The sequence below is a fragment of the Apteryx rowi genome, unplaced genomic scaffold, assembly GCF_003343035.1.
Source record: "Apteryx rowi isolate R43461 unplaced genomic scaffold, aptRow1 scaffold_343, whole genome shotgun sequence".
Lineage (NCBI taxonomy): Eukaryota > Metazoa > Chordata > Aves > Apterygiformes > Apterygidae > Apteryx > Apteryx rowi.
In genome coordinates this window covers 831577-852801 of record NW_020449897.1, presented here as the reverse complement: position 1 = coordinate 852801, position 21225 = coordinate 831577, and the positions used below count along the sequence as shown (strand labels likewise).

The 21225-nt window shown below is 47.7% G+C and overlaps 1 protein-coding gene across 1 annotated transcript; it reads left to right on the top strand.

Annotated features, from left to right (window-relative positions):
- The first annotated feature begins 641 nt into the window (after positions 1 to 641).
- Positions 642 to 20085, top strand: CYTH4 (cytohesin 4). Its single transcript, XM_026072535.1, is given in 14 exon segments — positions 642 to 693; positions 696 to 839; positions 6689 to 6771; positions 9122 to 9222; positions 9483 to 9549; positions 11878 to 11996; positions 12376 to 12456; positions 13135 to 13247; positions 13836 to 13984; positions 15934 to 16045; positions 16521 to 16597; positions 16979 to 17050; positions 18267 to 18421; positions 18752 to 20085. Coding segments are annotated over 14 exon segments (1398 nt in total). The 3' UTR covers positions 18825 to 20085.
- Positions 20086 to 21225: the final 1140 nt, after the last annotated feature.

Here is a 21225-nt window from a genome sequence, read left to right as displayed (position 1 = left end):
TGGAGGGAATGGAGGAAAAAGAGCCCTTCTCTGCCTCTCACATGAACTGAGCAGCAAAAGTTCCCTCAAAACTATCCTGCTAATGCCAGCTCTCCCCACTGGTAAGAGTAGCTCTAAATCTGAGAGAGGACTTCTTTCCTCCTCTGATCACTGCCTCCTTACTTACAAGAGTTCCCAAGAAAAAGTTTGTTAAGGGAAGATGGGAGCAGACTTGGAGTACAAGTCACTCAGTGGGTAGTGAGGGAAGAAAAGAAGAAGACAAAAGATCCTCTTATCCCCCCCACAATCAACCACCCTCAAGTTTTTGAGTACTTATCCCCCTACAACCTGCTGCAGAATTAACACAGGAACAATATTTCTGTTAAGATGAAACCACTTCCCAAATCAGATGGTTTTTCTGAATCAGGAACTTCCTTTTTTTCCTTTCTTATCAGAGTATCTTAGACAAAATCCCAAAGTACTATGAGTCTCTCACTGCCCATTTCAGTCCCTTCAAACACACACACACAGTCTCCCTCCCCTCAAAACAAAGGTGCTGGCAATGGAAATGCATTTGTGGGTTTGCATTTCAGAAGTAGTCAAAGAGCCTCTGTGAGCTCCTAGCAGAATGCACATACAGTTTCCTTCACTGATGTGAGCTCATGAGATGTGGTCGAACGGAYGAGGAGAGGAAGGGCGGAGTCACAGGGCAGCCCGCCCCCCTAATGCTGCTACGATTTTGGTCACTGGCTACAAGTCACTTCAGTTCTGTGAAGCATCTGAAAGAGCAGAAGGCAAGGAGGAACAGCACCTGCGTGGAAGATACACTGGGCTCTTCGGGATGGACTTTTGTCCTGCTGGTAAGCCTTGACTGTCTTTTGTCTTGTTTGCTGTTAAGGCTGTTCACCCAGTTTGATGGGGCATAGCACACCATGAAATCCCAGCAGCCAGAGTAGACACTGGGGCTGGTGGCAGGAGCAACCAGATGGCGGAGGATCCCTGGTGGTACAACTAATTGCTTGTCAGCCACACACAGTGAGCATGGTTTTCTTTTCACTTTTCTCCCCTGAGCAAGTTCCCTTCCCATCAGGAGAAAATTTCCCACTGATCTGAATGGACCTTTGTGCTGAAAGTCTCTGTTGCTGTGGTCCCCTGTGCTGGTGATCTTGAGCTGATCTGTGGAACTGACTCAGGGCTATCAGGGGTATACGTGGCACTTGGGATGAGCACCCACAGCTTTGGCTTCTCTTCATGCAACTCTGGCATGGTTTCCAAGCTCCTGAGTGATGTTTCCCTACAGCCCCAGGAGCTGTTTTGCCTTTGCAAAATGTCTTACGCAGTTGAGTTTCCCAGTGCCACAGGCTTACAGGGCTTTTGGTAGTGGCATCCTCTCTTGCTTATCCCCATGTTAAGGTAAATGACTATATTAGGGTTCTAGCACTTCCAAGTGACCTGCAGGTGGGCCTGCCTGGTCCTAAAATAATCTCAAAAAGCAGGTGGGGCTGGAGGAGATGAGCCACATCTGAGGAACTGAGAGAGATCTCAATTTTTATTTCCTACTTTGGCAGGTGGTGGATAAAGTGTTTGGGATTCAGAAGACCAAGGGATACTACTGGACAGGCTGTTTCTAGCCTCCTTCTGGCTGAGGAAGCTCTATGCATGTGTATGTGTGAGGAAAGGCAATGGAAAGGGAAAGCAGAGAGGATACAGGCTGAACAGGAGCAAGAATGAAAAGGGATCATTTTGCAAGGACAGTGAGTCTCAATCCTAGCAGGCCTCTGTGTATAGGATATGGAGTACAGGGTGAAGGAAAAAAGCAGTGCCCAATTTCAGCAACAGTTCTCCACTGTTTAGCTCCTAGCTGGATAGCGAAGGAACAGGCCAGATCAAATCCCATACCGGGCTTGCCTGTCAGGGAAATTAGTGGGACTTGAGCTCTTGCCAGAATCTGGCTATGCGTGTTGGTGAAGGTGGGTGTCTTCATAGCACCTGACCCTCTCTGTCTGAAAGCAACAGTAAAGAAAGCTGCTGCAGGACAAACCGAGGTGGGGATGAAGGGGGTATCTCATATTTCACTACCAGTACAGAGCTTATTTTAAGGTCTGTTTTCCACAGAAACTGAGGCTTTCAGAATGGATGGTCTGACAGTCATTCGGTTGAATTACATGTTACTGAGTTAATTACGTCTTAAAATTATGCACTGCAGTGGTGCAAAGGGATCCTGCTCAGGGGTGATATGGGTTTTCTCAGCTCTAGCTAGAGGCAGGGCCAGGAGACCGGCAATGCCTGAAGAGATATGCTATTTTTGACCGATGTCTTTTTTCAATCCCAACCTGTCACTTCACAGTCTCATTGGGAGGTAGGCTTGTTTGATGCTGCTCCACCTTGGGAGCCAAGACTCCCCGCAGATGCAGGTTTCCAGTGGACTCTGGAGCCCTGGATGCATTTCAAGTTGCTCAGTTGTGGCATGATTTGTCTGAAGGACATGGGTGCACATACTCCTTGTGCTTTTCCTGGAGTCCCTCCTACCTAGAGAAGCAATGCCCTTGTCAGGTACCTGCCTGCTCTGGCTGGGTGCAGTAGAGCCCTGTGTTTGTGGGGAGGCCCTGCAGTGGACTTCCTCTCTCAGCTTCCTTCAGGACCCTTGAGTGACTGCCTGGGTAAGGCCACAAGGCCAGTATGCCAAATAATTGAGCTGGGCATCAGGGGGTGGGGGAGCAAGCCTATACCTTTCTATCACATGCTAGGATATGTGGGGTGGGAACCCTAGGTTAAAGTGGCTGGAAACTGTCCTGGGTCATGTAGGTCGTCGTGTGGGATAAGGGGACTAATAGTCAACATAAGCTCTACTTCCTGCCTTTCCCCGCATAGCAGGAAAGAGCAATTTCTACATGTGTGAGGTCCCTATTGAATTTCTTCTGGAACAAACTGGCAGAGAACTGTGGAGTGGCTGCAGGAGATAAACAGATTGGGCTGCAGGGAACTGAGTAACTGGTAGGTCTTTGCCCTGGTACCTGCCTGGGTGGGTGGTCATCTGTGCTAAAGATAACACAGTCCTGTAGCCCAATTCAAAAAAGAGAAGGAATTTCAGGTGAAATTCTTCCATCACACAGCCTCCACCAGGCAGCAGGTGCCCAATAGGCTGCTCTGCTTGTCTGTTGTCATGGGTGGAGGTACCTAAAGTCTTTTGTGGCCAAAATAGTAAATACTATTTACTGGCAAAGGGGCCAGCTGAACCTCTGCTGTCACACTGCAGGTGTGCACATGGATGCACATGGATGGTCTATAACAGTGCTGCAGACAGTCATTCTTGATAACCCTCCACTGCTGCTTCTACAGTCCATTCTTCCTGTTCTCCTGTGAGTACTGCCCACTTACCTTTATGCTCTAAAAGCTACTTTCTCATTTGTATATTTTTGCTTGGAATTAAAGGCCTCACTTTGCACCTGGACAGCTCTGTGCAGCTCACTGCAATGGGAAACAAGCCCAGTACCCCTATTACTCTTGGCTGGCCACATGAGCACCCAGACTTTTGGGTAACTCCAGCCTGCTCTCCAGATCAGGAGGCTGAAGGTGTAAGCCACCACAATTGGAATTGAAGTCTCTGTTCTGTGTTGAGATCCAGTACTAAAAATATAAGACTGGGTGATTCAGGAGCAAGTGGCAGGTCTTTCTATCTGGGTCTGTCCTGAGAGGGGAAAAGCAATCTCCAAACCAGGTGTGAATCCCACAAGTGTGGTGCTCACATGCTCTCCCTCCAGATTTGTTCTCTGGAAATTAGGTTCCAAGCAGCCACAAGTCCACTTCAGAGAGGGTACTAGCCAGTATCACAACACACTGCTTATGTGTTGTGTTCTTCAGTGTTGTGTTTGACTGTCAGCATCCCCCTGAAACCTGTGGGTGTTTTCATGGGGTGCTCTTCAGCAGTGGGTGAAATTTCCCCCTGTGCAGAGAACCCTGACAGGGCCTATGCATCATCTGTGTCCTGATTTGACCCTAAAAGGAAGTGGAACTTGGTGGTATGGAGGACTTTGATGGTGCTAAAACCCTGCCTCAGTCCCCCTGTGTAGCGATGAATTCCCTCTGCCATTCCAAGAGTTTGGAGGGAGTCAGGGTGATGCTTCACTGAGAATCTCCTTCTCCTGCTGACACAGCTTGTTCTGAAAATGGAGAAGGAAGGAAAGGCAAAGCAGCCCAGCTGCCTCTGCTGCTTTCTGTGACTTTCTATGGACGGTTCCCCAAACAAGACTTCTGTGTTCACTTCCACTAACTGTAGACCCCAATGCATACAATAACATTGATGAATGGCTTCAAAATAGCCTGGAGCAGAGCATCAGGTCTTCTGTTAGAGAAGCAGAATAACATACAAGAACTGACCTCAGAGTTATTTTCCAAGGCAACAAGGTATTTAAGCTGTTTAGGCCGCTTATGAAACCTTACAAGGACTCTCTGTGCACCTTTAGGTACTTAAATTGCTCTGAAAGTTTGATCTGTGCATTTTTTTCCTTTCTACTTCACCCCTTCTGTTTTTTTATCCTTTGATTCCTTTCCCTTCTCTATACGACTCACATGCTTTGTCTCCCCTGCCCTCCCCATACCTTCCTCATTCTGATTAAGTTGGACAGGTAAATCATTTGGGGTTTTCAGATGTTCAGGAGGAAGTGGGACTGAGTTATTTACAGTCTCAGCAGGGGTCATGTGGGTGAGACAATGTCCTCTGGGAGCCTCGTGTCTCTTTGAGATGTCTGAGGCTGCTTCAGTAGACACAGAGCAACTGAAGCAAAGCAACCAGCCACACCACTGACTTTGTTGATGGGGCAGGGGAAGGGAAGGTTCCTCAGGTGAGTCCTGCAGCAGCGTTTTTGTGGAAACAAGTACAGGCCAAGGAGTCTTTAGTGATAATTTAACAAGGAATGACTCCAGTAATTCCACAATTACCAGACCCCAGGGTGTGAGGGAGATAAAGCTGGGGAGACTGAGAGGTTGGCCTCATCTCCTGCCGACTCCAGAACTGGGGGAGACATAAAAGTAAGCTGAAAGACCCAGGTTTTCTTGAACACTGCTCACAGGCCGGACTGACATTCAAGGGGAAGTCAGCAACCTGCCCAACAAGCAGTAAAGCCACTGCATGGGTTTTATTTATTCATTTTTAATTTCTGGCCCACAAATATGGCTGTTGCAAGCTGCTGGATGTCACAGGTTTTCCTCCCCTCTTGACCAGCTTTAACAGCAGTCAGCTTCTTTCAGTTCTTCATGGGGGGTCCTTGCAAAGCTAGGAGAGGATATGAGCCCTTCCCAGCCCAGACTTCCCAATGTCTACTTGCCCAGTGCTTTCCCCCCCAGAGGTGTGGCAGCCTCTCCTTGGGGAATGCAGTGCTTGAAAACATCTGTAGGAGTGTTGGGGAGAGGCTGCAGTCTGAGAAAGGTGCTAACATAGAGTTAGCACATAGAAACCCAACCAGCCAGGAGTGGGGAAAGATTAGGATTAGGGAAGACAGATTTCTCTGAGCTGTTGTGGTATGGCAGGAAAGAAGCATATGGACTCCAAGRTGACTGCTTTTGTCCTCTTTCCTCTCATCTGTCATGACTGGCTCCTTCCTCTTTTATCCCCACTCATATTTATAGTTGTTTTGCATGTGAGATCCACACTAAGAGAATTTCCAAGGCAGCTGGTGCCACTTCCCTTTTTTCCAGGAAGATGGGAGGCCCAGGGGATTTTAGCTTATGAAACAGTGGAGCAGGGCATCCAATGACCTGACCTGACTTGCTGGAGGAGCTTTGTCTTTCAGTGTTTAGGTACAGCAAGGACCCTGACTGTAAGTTCTCCAGTAAGCTCCCAGGAGCTCCAGTAGTCTCAGCCTTCTGTGAACCCCCTGTTTTTCCTGGGGCTCACCATTTGCTTTGCCTTTCTGTGGCTGCATCCTCCTCTTTCTCCTTGCTGAAGATGCTGCGCTCCAGCTGGATTATATTTAGTAGCACTGCTGTCACCCCAATTCTTCAACGTCTTTTATGAATCATTCTGTGGTCTCCTTGGTTCTGCTGCTATATGTTTGACTTCCTGTACATTACAAGGAAGCCTGCTCATATTTCTGTATCGTCTGTAGTCCTCAGTGGGGGAGGAGAGCAGAACAACAGCCTCCCATAGACACTCCTTCTTCAGCAATGCTTTCATCCCCCCAGATCCTGCTCTCAGACTTGAAAAATCTTGATTCTCTCATAAGGCATTTCTGTCTCTAGCTGTGGTAGATCAATCAATGGAGCCAGTGACTCTCCATGGGAGGTTTGCATTTAAATGGAGTATTTAGGTCACAGCTTTCCTGTGCCCCAGGTCTTGTACATAAAGGTGACTGACATAAAAACCACCGAAGAGCATTGGGTGAGACCTCTTCCCTGTGCTCACAATGAGTAAAATTGGTTGACTAGGCAGGGTAGGTTGCTGCAGGGTTAGATCAGAGGGCTATTAGCAGGGAGGCTGTCAGCCAGGAGGGGCATGGTGGGCTGTGCTGCTGGCTTTGGACTGAGGATCATTTGCAGGACAAATCTGAGGTGCAACAGCTGCAACCGCAGGGGAGGCTGGAACATGGGTATAAGAGGTACTGTAGCATGATCCTAGGAGAAGGAGAGGATGAGCACTGAGAGGCTGAGGCAGCTTTGCCTGTGATGTGCTGGCCTCAGTACCATTCTCAAAGGCACCTGTTTGTTTTTGCAGAGTCATCTGATTTGAGTGAGGCTGAAGAAGCTGAAATAGAGACAATCAGGCAGCACAGAGAGGAGCTTTTGGAGGACATTAAGGTAAGGACCATCTTGTTCCTCCTCTCTGCATAGCCTTCTCAAAAATGTGTTCACCAGGGAATCTCTTCACATAACAGTCCAGGCCATGCAGAAGTGCTCCTGCACAGGTGATATTTGCTTTGGCATGATCCAGCTTGACTTCTGAGGTTCAGGCTGCCCCAGCATGTGTCACCAGTGTTCATCCAATTTGTGGTTCTCTCTGCTACAGGAGTCATCAACTACTATAATGGGGCATTTGAGAAAGGCTTCTCAACTCATTAGCAGGAATGAGCTAGGATCCCATACTTAACATTAAGGAACCTTCACTAAGTCATACTGGCAGAGATCTGGCTCAGCATTTATGGTTATTTCTAATTACTCACTACCTGATAATGACATATCATCCCTAGTTACCTCCTGCAACCCTCCAAGTTTTTCAAACTTTTATTTGCTTTGTGGACCTCTAACAAGTCCTCCATGAAGGATCTTGTCTCTTTAGAAAGGTGCAACAGCAGGACTTTCCACACAAGCTTCCAAGGTCGAACTTGTTTTTCTTCTTTGCTTTTAGCAGACCTGTGGATTTACTCTACTGACTCCCCAAAAATCTGCAAGTGACATATTCAAAATCACTCAGTAATACCACATCACATTCATGCATGGTGCTGCACAGTTTTATTCTGTTTTCCATCACCATGGCATGTGGCTTCCAGCTGAGAGAGCTTATTGAACTGAATCATTGGACCTACACTGATTTTCTGACAGCATGAAGATGTTCAGATGCCTGGGGAATGGGTGCAGTATTTCCTTGCATAGGATAGAACATCGAGCCAAATACCTATTGCTTCTCAGGCTTTCAGATGTAACATCTCTGCTGCAAAGTCAGAATGGTGTCATGTCCCTTCTTGCAAAATAGGTTGGTTGTTACCTATTCAGTTTCTAGAGTGAACAGTGGGCAGTGCAGAAAGCAGGATATGTGAATAGGAATACTACATGTTTTTACCTGGTATGGCCAGAGAAAAGATGCTAGACTACACAGACACATATGCTAAACCCCAAAGCCATTGATCAGTGGGGTATCCATTGTTCAGTGGAGAAGGATGAGTTTAGGTGAAAGGGTATCTATCACTAGAGAAATTTTTCCAGAGTGGATTTCTTCAGAGATCATCTAGCAATATCCTTTAACACAAAGACCTGGAGGGACAGCTTGTGGGGGGGGAGGGGAGAGGGAGAGGAGGGAAGAGGATGGGTCTAAACTTGGCTGTTAAACTGACAAAATACAGTAATGAGGAAGAAAAAACTGTGATAATCATTTGTAATTTAGGAGCTATGATCATGGCTTTGTCACATTTGTGCACCACCAAAACTTATTAAGGAACATCCTCAGTTCTGGCAGATTGATGAAACAAGACAGAAGGAAAGCAGGAAGCAAAATCAAAGTTCAGATGCTCTTTTAAATGGTGGAATGTCAGAGAACTTCACAGTTCCTGTATCTGGGTGCATACTGTGGCCATGTCCTCATTCCTTGTTGAGGCAATATCTAGGATGTAAGAACCTTTCTTCCTCTGACCATTCTGATGTGCATGGGGAAGAATTTGAGTGATTCCTGGAGAAGACCTGTGATGCACTGTGGCTCCTAGACAGTGAGGGGGTCCGGAACTGCAGGATGGAAACAAGGAGATCATAGTGATCTTGGTTTCTGTGGTAACTCACATAGTTCAACCAAGAGGGCCACAGTCTGTCATGGACCTAAAGGAAGATGAATATTACAATTAAGACTCAAAATCAGGCAGTGATTCCTCTTCTTTTCCTCCTCCCCCTTTTTTTCTCCACTTAAAGGCAGATATCCACTCACTGGTATTTGATTGATAGGGCATTAAAAACTCTGTGTTTTACAACTTGGCCACTTCAAGTCTATTTCAGCCTGCCAATTACTGGTTCCACTTCTGCTTTGCTGGATGTGTAGCAGGGCTATGCAAAGTAAAAGCCAGAAGGAAACAGGCATGATGGAAAGAGTCTCACATATGACATCCTTTGAGGAGCTGAAATGTTACTGGGCTGAGTTCTCTCTCTTCCATGCTGTATAAGCATGACTTCTAGCCCTGGATGACAACGGGCCTGAGAACACCTTTTTGCTTCTCTACCTCTTTTCTTTCAGCTGGAATCCATTTTGGATGGGCAGGGTCACTTCAGAGCAATACCCATTTCACAGAAAACCTTAGCTGGTCCTTGATCCATGGAGCAAGGAGTTTAACTGACCTGCTCCCTATCAGCAGGGCTTCTCCTACAGCTGAGGGGAGAAGTAAAACATGCTCTGTATGTGTCGCCTGCCTTTCCCACCATCTCCCTCATCCCCCTGCTCTTTCTCCTGCAGAAGCTGAAAAAAGAGATTGCTGAAGTGTTTGCAGAGATAGAGCGCTTCCAAAATGCAGAGGAGAGGCGAGAGGCAGACCTTATCCCTGGGGAACACACCAGGCAAGTGGGGCAAGATGGGTATCCCTTTGTTTAAAAAGTGTCTCATTGGTTGTTGAGTAAACAAGAGCACCAATAGGATTTGGATCACATCAAGAACAGGGAAATTAGGCCAGGAATGTCCTTCTCTCCTCTGAGATTTCTCTTTACTCCTGGACAGTCAGACACCTGTCCTTGAGATACCTGAGCTGTCTTGTAAGTGTGCTAAGTGAAACATGTCCTTTTATTCTAAATCTGAGTTTCCTGCACCTTTGTGTCTGCAGCAAATTATCACAGAAGGATAAACTTCTGTCCCTGGGCCGGAAGAAGTTCAACATGGACCCTGCAAAGGTAGGATTTGCTCATTACAGCTATGAAGGGAAAGCTGGGAAGAAGAGCTTCTGTTGGCTACTGGTCCACTTGCAGCTACCCATGCCAAAGGAGCTAGAGCAGGGGACCATGGGGCTAGTTTCCTACCTCACTAAGACCAGTTAATAGCACCCTCCTTCCTTTACCTGAATGAGATCTTCTGACAAGATGAAGCTTTGTTGCCTCCCCCCATCATGTGTCCATAGGGCATCCCATCAAATGCAACCCAAGCTAAAGAGATATAAAGAGAGGATGGTTTAACTGTGCCAATGTGTCAAGAGAAACAAATATCCCTCAGCCTAGCCCTTCTTGCATATGTGAGGCTGAGAACTGCCCATAGTATGGTGGTGGATGATGAGGTAAGGGGAAGGTGAGAAGTTCTGAGAGTGTGTCAGGTTCCTCAGCTCATTCCTCAATGGAAGAGGCCAAGCTGCCACTGTTGTTTTGGAGGCAAGTGGTATTGCTTGGACTGTGGAGAGAATCTAGGCTTTCTACTTCCTGGAACTCTGACCAGTGGCCTCCAGACTCCAGAGTCTTCAGTGCTCTACAGAAGACTCTAAAATCAGCATGACTAGGTAGAGAAGATGTGAGAAAGACAGTTTTCTCTTCCTTTCTCCTCACTGGTGGATCAACTTTCCGAACTCTGTAAGGAAAACCACAAGCTGAAATTGAACGATTGCTTACCATCAGCTAACCACAGCTAGTGTCTTGAAGGCTGCTGCTCTGAGTAGCAACTTTTTAATGCCTCCTCCTCTGCCTTGCTGGGACCCTCAAGCTGCCTGTCCCAGTGTCCTCATTGCAGCTAGAGGACATGACAGTCCACTGGTTATCCCTCTGCCAGTGGTAGCTACTTTAGAGCACCCACATCAGTATTTACAGCCCACATGAGAACTGGCTTCCTTTTTGTCTCATAGTCTGAGCTTGGTTTGAGGCCCCAGTGGTGTCTCTCTCTGTGGGGCACTGTGCAATGCTGTGCAGAAATACCTGAACTAATTCTGACCCCCAAACAGTCTAGCTTTTTTAGCTCCATGCTGATCTGCCTGGCTGAAATGTCATATTAAGTGCCTATATTGTTTTTAGTTTAGAGCAAGCCCAGTCAGATCTCTGTTTCTTGGTTCACTTTGTGCTACTTTCCATAGCCCGAGAGACGTTATGATGCAAGGAACTTTATTTGTCCCTCCCTATTAAGGTTACATTTCATCCCTGTAATGCTGTTACTTTAAATGAGTTCTTATCCCCAAGAGCACAGGGCGAGTTCCTGAGGTGAGGGGAGGTAAGGACTAGGAATAAGGCTGAACAAAATCTTTGGGGACAATCACTTTTTTCCTGGAAAATAGAGCTGCATCAGCACTGCAATATTCTGCAAAATTAAATTAATCTTACTGAAATTCCATCTGGGGAAAAGGAAAGAAAAATACTGTGGAAAAATCTCCCAAACATTTCAATTTCTTCTCTTGAAACTGCTTTTCTTAGGGGCATTTTAGAAATAGGTTTTTTTATGTATTACATGGCAAAGTGAATTGATTCAGTTGAACATTCTGATGGATCTAATAAAATTTTCATTCTTTCATTACATTTTGTGTGGAGAATTGCAATGTGGTCTGGAGATTTGCAGTGATTTTAAATATTGTTATGAATCTGAATAAAACCTCAGCTTTCCTTGACTTTGAAAATCAGGAAATTATGTTTAAAACAGAATGTTGTCTGTTTGCACAGTGCAACTCAGATTTTCTGTATTCCTTGAAAAGTGTCCTTACTTGGTGGAGAAGATGGAGCTGAACAGATTGCAGACTCTTCTGTTCTGTGACTTAGAGAAAAGTTTGGAGAAAAAAAATTAAATCATCTCAAGCCAATTTTTTGTTTGAGTATATTTTTTGATTATGTCATTTTGGTTTTTTAATGAACTTTTTTTCTTTAAATCAAATCAATCTGGAAAAAAATGACATTTGGGAACAAAACACAAACATTTTGATTGAAAATGTTAAAATTAACTATTTGACTTTGTCTTAAATCTACCTGCCTTTCTGGTTTTTTTTTTAACCTACACAGAACTTTTTGTTTGAGTTTCCAGCCCAGTGAAACATGTTTATACAAGTCTAGAGATGAACTGGGAGTGACTCACAGCAGGTAGATGACAAGGGATGGAATAAGGTGGGAACATGGTTGTGTGCTCCCATGGAGGGACTGGGGAGTAACAGAGGAGGCAACACCATCAAAGCCAAGGAAGGCTGATATCAGGATGTTAGGGTTTTGCTTTCTTGCTAGCTCCCAGAACTGTCTTACTTTGCTGTCTTGCTTCTCCTCCCACAGGGGATCCAGTACCTGATAGAGCACCAGCTGTTGTCTTCAGACCTTCAGGAGATTGCCAAATTCCTCCATAAGGGCGAAGGCCTGAACAAGACAGCCATTGGGGATTATCTGGGTGGGAGGTGAGCAACCCAGGCAAGCTGAGGAGGTCCTTTGGAAGCCCTGTCCTGCCTGGCCCCTCTCAGCTACCATTTTAGATGAATAGGCAGGTGCTGAGATTGAATGTGGCCTCAAACTGCTGTGGACTGGGTGGCCACATGCATCGGGAGCGTCCCTGTGAGTGTGGCTAGAGCTATGCACATGGACTGCCTCTCCTTCCATCTGTAATGGGGTCAGTCTTCCTAGATAACGAGTGGTACTCATGCGGCTTGGCTTCTCATGGGGCAGACGGGAAGGGGGGGAGGCAAGATATGCACCATATGCATGTCACCATACCAAGTGGCATCTGAACTGAGCAGGGTCAAAACTCTCCTCTCACCTTTCCTTCTTGTTCTTTCCCAGGGATCCCACAAACATTCAGATCCTCCAAGCCTTTGTGGCATGTCACCAGTTTGCCAACCTCAACCTGGTGCAGGCATTGAGGTGAGTATGCAAGTGCAGGAAGGAGTGGGCAGAGCAGACTCCTGTTCAGCCACTGGGTCCACTGGGAAGGTTGTGAGACCTCACTGGGCTTCCCCAGGCTGGGACTCTAGGCCTGTCTGGGTAGCGTGTCCTGTTGCTCTGTGAGGTGTGTTGACATGTTTCCCTGGGGAATCTCCTTCATGGCCTGTTGACTGGGTTGGTCATATGCAGAGAAATGGGGAAAGCAAGGCAGGTCACTGTGGCTTGGATGGATGGTGAGACAGTAGCAACTTATTTTTTGCACCAGGAAACATACCATTCATACTGTGACAGGGTCCATTACATTAGTGACAAAGTGACTCTGTCCTAGGGCATATCATTCTCCTGTAGGGCAGCCTCCTGACAAGATTCTTTCTCTTGAGGTCCCTGCTCCCTTGAAGAGCACCTTGCTGGGCACTCATTAGGGAACAGGACCTATGATTTGCAGCATTTTTGGTTCTGCTACCTCCTTGAGGCTGATGAGCCCAGGTAATTTCTAGAGAGAGGAGCTGAGCTCCTGCTTCATACAGGCACACTGTATTATCTTCCCCATGTGGTGGGATGACTCCCCTTCTTTTCATGGTGTCCAGGGGCTGAAGGAAAGGATAAATGTCTCTTGGACACAGTCTGAATAAGTCTCTGGCATGTTATTCCCAACAGACAGTTCCTGTGGAGCTTCCGGCTGCCTGGGGAGGCACAGAAGATTGACCGGATGATGGAGGCCTTTGCCAACTGGTACTGCAAGTGTAACCCAGGAGTATTCCAGTCCACAGGTAGTTATAAGGAGAAGAAGGCCTGTGAAGCTGAGCTCCACTGTTTGCTGCAGAGGGGAGCCTTCTTTTCCCAGTCACAAAAAACAGAGGGCATCACTCAGGAGTGTGGATGTTGCTCTCTGTATTCTCTTAAGTCAAAGGAGTCAGTGCAGTTCCTGTGAAGCTTTTCAATAGGCTGAGGGTCTCCAATCCTCCTTTTGTTATTATGTTCCGACCCATCACAAAAGGTAATAGACTTGAGAAGTGCGCCAAGCCCCACGTACCTCATCACAGCGGGGTACAAAACCCTGCCAGCACTAGCACTGACAGATGCCAACTTGTAGAAATATGTCTGTTGGCACAGTCATTACATGACCGGAGCTACCCAATTTGCCCCATTAGGGAATTGCCTCCATCATAGCAGAGCAACTCTCATCTAGCCCTGTCTGTCTCTCTTATTCCTAGCAAAGGGGACATCTCCCATTGCTTCCTATAGCTGAGGGGTTGAGGCTGTTCTGTGACTGAAACCCATGCCACCTATTAGGACCTAGATAGATTTGCTCTCTAAAGCAACACTTCACCCATGCTGGTTCTTTTCCTCCTTGCCAGATACCTGCTATATACTCTCCTTCTCTATCATCATGCTTAACACCAGCCTGCACAACCCCAATGTGAAAGACAAACCCCCCTTTGAGAGGTTTGTATCCATCAACCGAGGCATTGACAATGGAGGTGACCTACCAGAAGAGCTCTTAAGGGTAAGAAGGGCTCTGGCCTCCCATTTTCTCATCAGTTCCTCTTTCCTCTGTGGCTTGGGGTCCACTGAAGACCAAAGATCCATCATTCCCAGTGTAATACAGATCTACTGACCTTCTCCCTTGCAAGGGGAAGGGCTGCTCCAGGAAAGAGAGCAATATGTGCAAAAGGAGAACTGGAAGACACAGAAAGTGCTTTGGAGAGGGGCAGCACATGAACAGGTGAAGACATGGAACAGGAGAGATGGGCCTGGAGACATGCAGGGAATGGCTGTGTGGGTTTAAGCAAACTTGTGTGTGTGAGAGAGGAACATATACTGTCACTACGTGAGAGAAGAAGAGATACTGAAAGATAGAGACACAAAGCCAGAATGCATGTGTGAGAATATACACAAAATACAGGTGGAGAACAGACATGCCCTGGGGGTGTGACGTAAAGCCAACCTGTAAAAGCGGTCTATGAGCAGGCTAGAGAGTGGAACAAAACCTGTGTGGGAGGAGGCTGAGGGCTCAGCTGTGGGTGTTTGTGTGTTGTGTAGGTGTGAGGCAGGTTTCCAAGCTGGTCAGTGACTGCTGTGAGTTTCAAAGAGAGACTAACATCCTGGAGCCCCAACTCTGAATGAATTTTTCCAATGGGTCTATGTGAATGGGGCTTCCAGCCCTTTTGGAGCTGGCTGGGTACCTGGCTCTTTTGGCCAGCTTTGAAAGTCCTACCCTTTGGGGCAGGGACTGCCTGTTTCTTGGGGGGGGGGGGGGGGGAGAGGAGGGAGGCAATGGGTGAGGATGTCACCGTGGCCCAGATTATTAATTCCTTTCCCTTTTTCCTATCTAAGTGTCCCAGCTGACCCCAGTGTTCATGTAAGTCTGGACACCAGAGCCTGGCCTCTTGTACCAGGACGTGTCTCTATGTGAGCAGAACTAACAAGTCCCAGAAGAGTGTCAGGGTCTCTTCCAGCATCTATAAAGCTCTCAGCAGGTCCATGGTATCTCTGATCCCAAAGGATGAAGATACAGAAGGGGAGACAGAGGCAGGAGAAGTAGTGATTAGCAGACCTGGAGCAACCACTTTCCCAAGGGCTTAGCAGTCAGGTTGCCTGCCCTCTGAGGCAAGGTAGAAGTGGACAGCCTGCCTGTCTGTGCCTAGCCTCATCCAATGAGCCTGTGGACAATAACTTGTGCCTTGTGTCAAAGAGGCCACTAGCACTCCACACTTGGGTTTGTTGAGCAGCATCCCCTCAGGTTGTGTCATTTCTTTTAGACAATTTGAGGGAAGTTGCAGGTGCCTGTACTTCTAATTTTATTCATGACTTGGGRCTTGTGCAAAAAATGATGGCAAATGCCAAATATGCAAGTGTCATCTTTGTATCACTTTAAAACTAGTAACCTACCTCGCTGCCATTCTGCTGTTATAAATGTCACACATTGTGTGCCTCTGTGCAAATGCCTCTGTTCTGTGAAATGTGTCTCCTTGTGGCCATGCGGACCTGAGTGTGGGTCTGTGCATGCATGTTCTCAACCAAGTGCTTGGTTATTGGATGGCACTCAGAGCCCAGAGACAGGGCTGCAGTCCCTGTCACCTTCTTCCTCCCCTGCCCACTTCCTTAGTACTACCTGCAGTGGCACTTGTGCGACATGCTGGGGTCAGGCACTGCAGCCTCTCTTGATGTGGGCATGCACTTTTGTGCCTGTGGATGTCCAAAATGGGCCTGTTTTGACAAAGGATGAAGAAAACAAGATGGCTGTTCCACCTGAGACCTTGTGAGGTGTACACTGAGAGCTGTTGTATGTCCAGTGCTGACTACACATTCCTCTCCCCATTCACCTGCCTGCCCCCATGGAAACAGAGTGATGAACTGGATGGATCCAGGTTGTGTACAAGCTTTGTCAGAAAGATGTCTTCTTTTGTCTTTCTGTCTCCCCTCTCCTCCTCCCCCCAAAACACTTTGGGGCAGAGTCTGTTTGAGAGCATAAAGAACGAGCCATTCTCCATACCAGAAGATGATGGGAATGATCTCACACATACTTTCTTCAACCCTAGCCGTGAGGGCTGGCTCCTGAAACTAGGTAAGTGGAAGGATTCCCATAGTTCACCTGAATCCTCTCCCTGTATGCACCTCTCCCCCGCCCGCCCCCCGGCCTTGCCTCCCATCACCAGTCTTCCCCAAGAAATCCAAAACCCGGCCAGGCAGCAGCATTTCTACCTTCCTTCCTTCCCGTTGGCTGCAATGGGGTGAGGCTGACACCTGCTGTTGAAACTAAGCACTGGCTCTCTCCTGCCAGCCCACTCCTGTAGGGTCTGTTTGCTCCAAAGGGGACCCAGAAAGATATCCCTCACACCTCTCCATTCCTAGATCCGTCAGAGCATGACTGGCTCCCTCTGCGTGTGTCCAACATGTGGCATCACATCAGTGGTCAGCATTGCAGTTGCCACCTAGGGGCTGATCTACGGGGAGGGCTGAGAGATTGTGTGAATTTGTGGAGCAGGGGAGAAGGATGGCAGAGTGTGGGACTAATGGCTTTTGAACCTCACTGCCTTTAGGAGGACGTGTGAAAACCTGGAAACGCCGTTGGTTCATCCTGACTGATAACTGCCTGTACTACTTCGAATATACCACAGTAAGGGCTTAAGTCCAGGTTGGGAAACTGCATCCTGAGTGGTTACAAATCTTTGAGGGGACTGAGAGGTGCAGAGGGTATGGGGCAATTCTTCCTTTCAACCCTACATTCCCAGACTGAGTTCAGACCTCATTTCTCTCCCATGCCAGCTCCACTCCTGACAGTGATGGATGCTGACACTGAAGCTTTTGTTGTGATTTCTTATTAACTAAGCTCCCCATTGTATAAATGCAGGGAGTCTCCTCAGGCACACACAGCTCTTGCACCCCCCCCCCCCCCAAAAAAAAACCAAACACGTGTCTGGAAAACCAGAGAGGCTGTAAATCATGGCATAGGTGTGGGGAGCATGCTGGGTGTTAATTTATGTTTCCTTGTTTTCAGGACAAAGAGCCTCTGGGCATTATCCCCCTGGAGAACCTATCAGTCCGGAAGGTAGATGATCCCAAAAAGCCAGTAAGCCTTCATTGCTTGGTACTTTGACCAAAGCAGTCTCTCAGCGGGGTCAGTGGGAAGAGAGAGACCTCACTGGCCTTTCCCTTCTTGCCCTCACTCTGCAGACTTCTCTTGGGCAACACCTCTTGCCCTACACTGCCTTGGATGATGGAGCGCACACACACACACACACACACACACACACACACCCCTGTCATGGGACACCAAGCAATCTCTCTATTCTTAATGTTCTGCTTTAGTGCTGGGGAGAGGCACTGGGGCAGTAGTTCAAGGAAAAGCATCACCCATTTGTCTTCAAGGCACAACCTCTGCCAAAAATTGCTTCCCATTCCCCCTGCCTGTACTGCTGAGGCTGGTGGGGAGCACTCACCAGCTCTAGGGTGGCAGGTAGGAGGGGAAGGGAAGTTTCTCAAGCCTGTTCTTTCCATGCTTCTCAGAGTGAAGGCACCATTCCAAACTGTCCTGTCCTCCTTTTAAACATGATTGTATTTTACTGGGGATGAACTGGTGTGAGATCAGAGTCAGTTCCAGTGTTGTGCAGTTCCTCACTGGCAGCCATTTTTTCTCTCTCCCTTGGCTGGCTGCACTGTGTGCATGTGTGTGTGCGYGTAGGGGAGCAGAGATGAGTGCACAAAACTAACTTTTACACGTGCTGCACAAGGAGATATGGGTTTGATTTCCCTCACCATGACTTTCCATAGTGAGTTACAGCATGTGTAGACCAGACAGTGCTGTGGTGTTAGGAAACTTCCCTGGGAAGTGGTACTCTCTGTCTGTGCATTTCCTATGGATACTCACTCCTCCAATGTGGCATGGCTCTAGGAGACTTGCCTTCCTGTCTGTGTGCTGTCAGGCAGCAGAAAGGATGCTGCATTACATGAAAGGGGAGGGGTTCTTCCTGTGTGGGGCAGGGTGATCAATCCCACAAGGTGTTCTCTGGTAACTGTTGATGCGCCATCTCTCCCTAAAGCCTGTTTTAGTGTCTAGTCCTTCACAGGAGGGCTGTGTTTATCTAAGAGGGGTAGGCTGGAGATCTAACTTATAGGGAGATTCTTGGAGTGAGGAAGGTAAGACTTTGTTGTGTTTCAAAGACAGAGAGTTCCCCTTCCCTTTGGAAGCTCTCTGATCCTGTCACCCATGGCTGGAGGCAGCAGTTCTTCCTTGTCTGTCCCTCCTCCCCTCCCCTTACTGCTCCATTTTATTTCCTTCTTGACAGAATTGCTTTGAGCTCTTCAATCCCAACTGTAAAGGGCAGAAGATCAAAGCCTGCAAAACAGACGGGGATGGGAAGGTGGTTGAGGGCAAGCATCAGTCCTACAAGATCTCAGCAGCCACACCAGCAGAACGTGATGAGTGGATTGAGGCAATACGGTGAGAAGACCAGAACTTGGAGGCCTGAGGTTTTCTTTGTCCAGACCTTGGACAAATGGTCACACAGCTTGTTTGGCCACCAGCGAATGGAGCCTGGAAAAAGGAGTGGAAAGAAGTGTTCACAGCCTAGCAGCTGTGGTATCCTTTGACTCCAAGAGGTTTCAAGGCCCCTTCTGGAGAATCTGTAGCCATAGCTAAATTCTCTGCTATGGGTCTGCAGATCTCCAGTCCTGCTTTCTTGTGAGTGGTCTCTCTGTGCAGAATAGGTTGCCTCTGCCGTTCTCCGGCACTAAGTCTCTTCCTCTTGCTCTCATTTCCTCCTATTTCCAGGACCAGCATCACACAGGATCCTTTCTATGATCTCGTCTCAGCCCGTAAGGAGAAGATTGCCAACAAAAACTGAACCCTGACCTGCAGGAACATGCAGTTGTTGAGCAGCTTTCTTCCCATGCTGGGCTCTACCAGTGAAGAAATTTGGGAGTATTGGTGCCCTCTGCCTCCCACTTGGCAGGAAGATGATTGACAGAAGAACTTGCCAGATCTGCTTCTTCCTTTTCTAAACAGAAGGCGGAGGCACAGGGTGCACTCCACTGAGGACTGTCAGAGCTGTGGGCATGGCTTCTCCCATGTCCTAACATATACTTGACTGCAAGATGGCCTTTGGATTCTCCCATACAGCTAGCAGGCATGTAGGACAGGATCTGAAGGGAGACCAGAATGTCTCCAGAATGTCTCCATCCCCCAGTCATCCTCTCCAGACATCAAACCAGGCCTGGGTGTTGTTCTGTGAGGAACCATGCAGATACTTTCTGGGCAGCCAAGCATGGTTCAGTCAGTTGCAGAATAGAAAAGCCCCAGTGGTTTCTCTTCCATGAACAGATGGGCACTGAAGGTGGAGAAGGGATACTGATATTTAAGAACCACAGTGTGAAACTAGAGGCCAAAGGAAGATAAGAAGACCTCTGTTCATAAGAGACCCCCAACCTATAGCCACGATGAGGGCTGCAGTTCTGGGAGGTCCCTGCTCTGTAGCTGAGGAAGTGAAAGATGTTGGAGGGAGCAATAAAGAGAAACTGTGTGTAGAGAGTCTGTGGGCCAGAGAAGCAGCTTTATGTCTTCGTCTCTATATTTTGGTGCTCAGGGGCCAGCACAGGTCTCCCCAGGGAAGAACACCAAACTCTAGCTCTCATTCTGATTCCTGGCTCCCAAGCAAAGATTGCTTACTTGCAACACTTCAGAGGGCTGGGCTCAGTATCTGAAAGACCTGCAGCCAGAAGTGAAAAAAGCTTGCAGGTGCATAAACACCACACACACACACGCACACACAAGCCCCCCCCTCCCCCCAGTCTTCATGCACTGTTTTCACCTGGAGCCTGTTTTTTTCCCTCTTGTTTAAAGAAAGAAATAAAAGCACCCCCCAAAAGCCCAAACCTCAGGGTAGGATGATCTTTTAAATGATAAAAGCAGAGGATGTAAGATAACAGTGTCATGTTCCTGTGCCTAGCAAAGCTTCCTGAGCACTACTGCAGCTCTGCACTGCACCCAGATGCAGGCAGCCTGAGGGCATGGCACAAGCAGGCAGCTGTTGGGTGGTGTGGGAGAGGGACGTAGTTAATGAGCAGGTGGGAAAGTGCAGGGAACTGATACTCTGCAAGTGGGGAACAGCCTGGGGGCAAGTACTAGAGAACTGCTAGAGACAATTGCATGTGCGGACATGGGTTAAAGGACTTGATAAACCATTGCTATCTCATGTGATGCCTTTCAGGCTTCCTCTATCAACTCCCGGTGCTGTCTCAGTCTCTGCTTTTTTTCTTCCTGCAGGGGGCTCTATTTACCAGGAAACCTGCAGCAGGGCCAACACAGCCGATTATTCATTTTAGTTATTTTTGCCCAAGCCACTGGAATGTTGAATTAATTTCAAGAGGCAAGGAGTGTATCTCAGAGTTGAAGCACATGCTTACCCCAGAGAAGGAACGTGAAGGTTTTCTTCTGCTAGAGCCTGCAAACTGTCCCCTGCTTTGAATCTCCTTGTAACTGATGTGATAGGGAGTGAGTTTTCAGCTCAATGCTCTGGAGCACATGTGCTCGTGTGGGCAGGCACCCTTGCTTTGAGTTCAATACAGGGAGACATGGTCATGTCCAGAGGTGGGGGAAGAAGTCAGGATCTGGCCCTTCATCTTGGCAACTTCTCCAATATATATGAGAAATATAAATAGGCTCTTGACTGGCCTGGTAAAAGATGCCCCAGAGCCTATGATCTGGGTGAGAAATGTCTATTCTAGTGCCTTACAGGCCTATGCTCAGAGTGCCAAAAGCCATCAAAATGTAGCCTGGAGTCTCTCTTCTACCCACAGTCTGGTCTGGGGTGAGAAAATCCAGGCTAACCTCTTCCTGGAGTTTACCTGTATTATTCCTTTGAGAGCAGATTCTATCCGGGTTCTTCCCAGCCCCTTCTCAGCCAGAATCTTTGCAAATCTCTTCAGGCTCCCTATGTCCCTTTTCTTCCCTCCTTCCTCTAGATATCCACACACTTTAAAGCAGAATTATTCCTAGCAGGAGAAGAGACAAAACAGTTCAAGGAGACAGGCAATTGTTCATTTACATCCATCAAACTAACTGAAAGAGACAGGTAGAGGTGGACCAGGTTTCCTCTCTCCTAGAGGCTGAGGCAGGGAAAGAGACAAGAAGTTTAAGTTTTCATTTCCTTTCCTTGGCTTCAGCACAGAAGATTCATCTCCAGATCCTTTGCTGCATCACTTCTCAATTTCCCCAGTACTATGAACACAACGGCACCTGATGTTGCC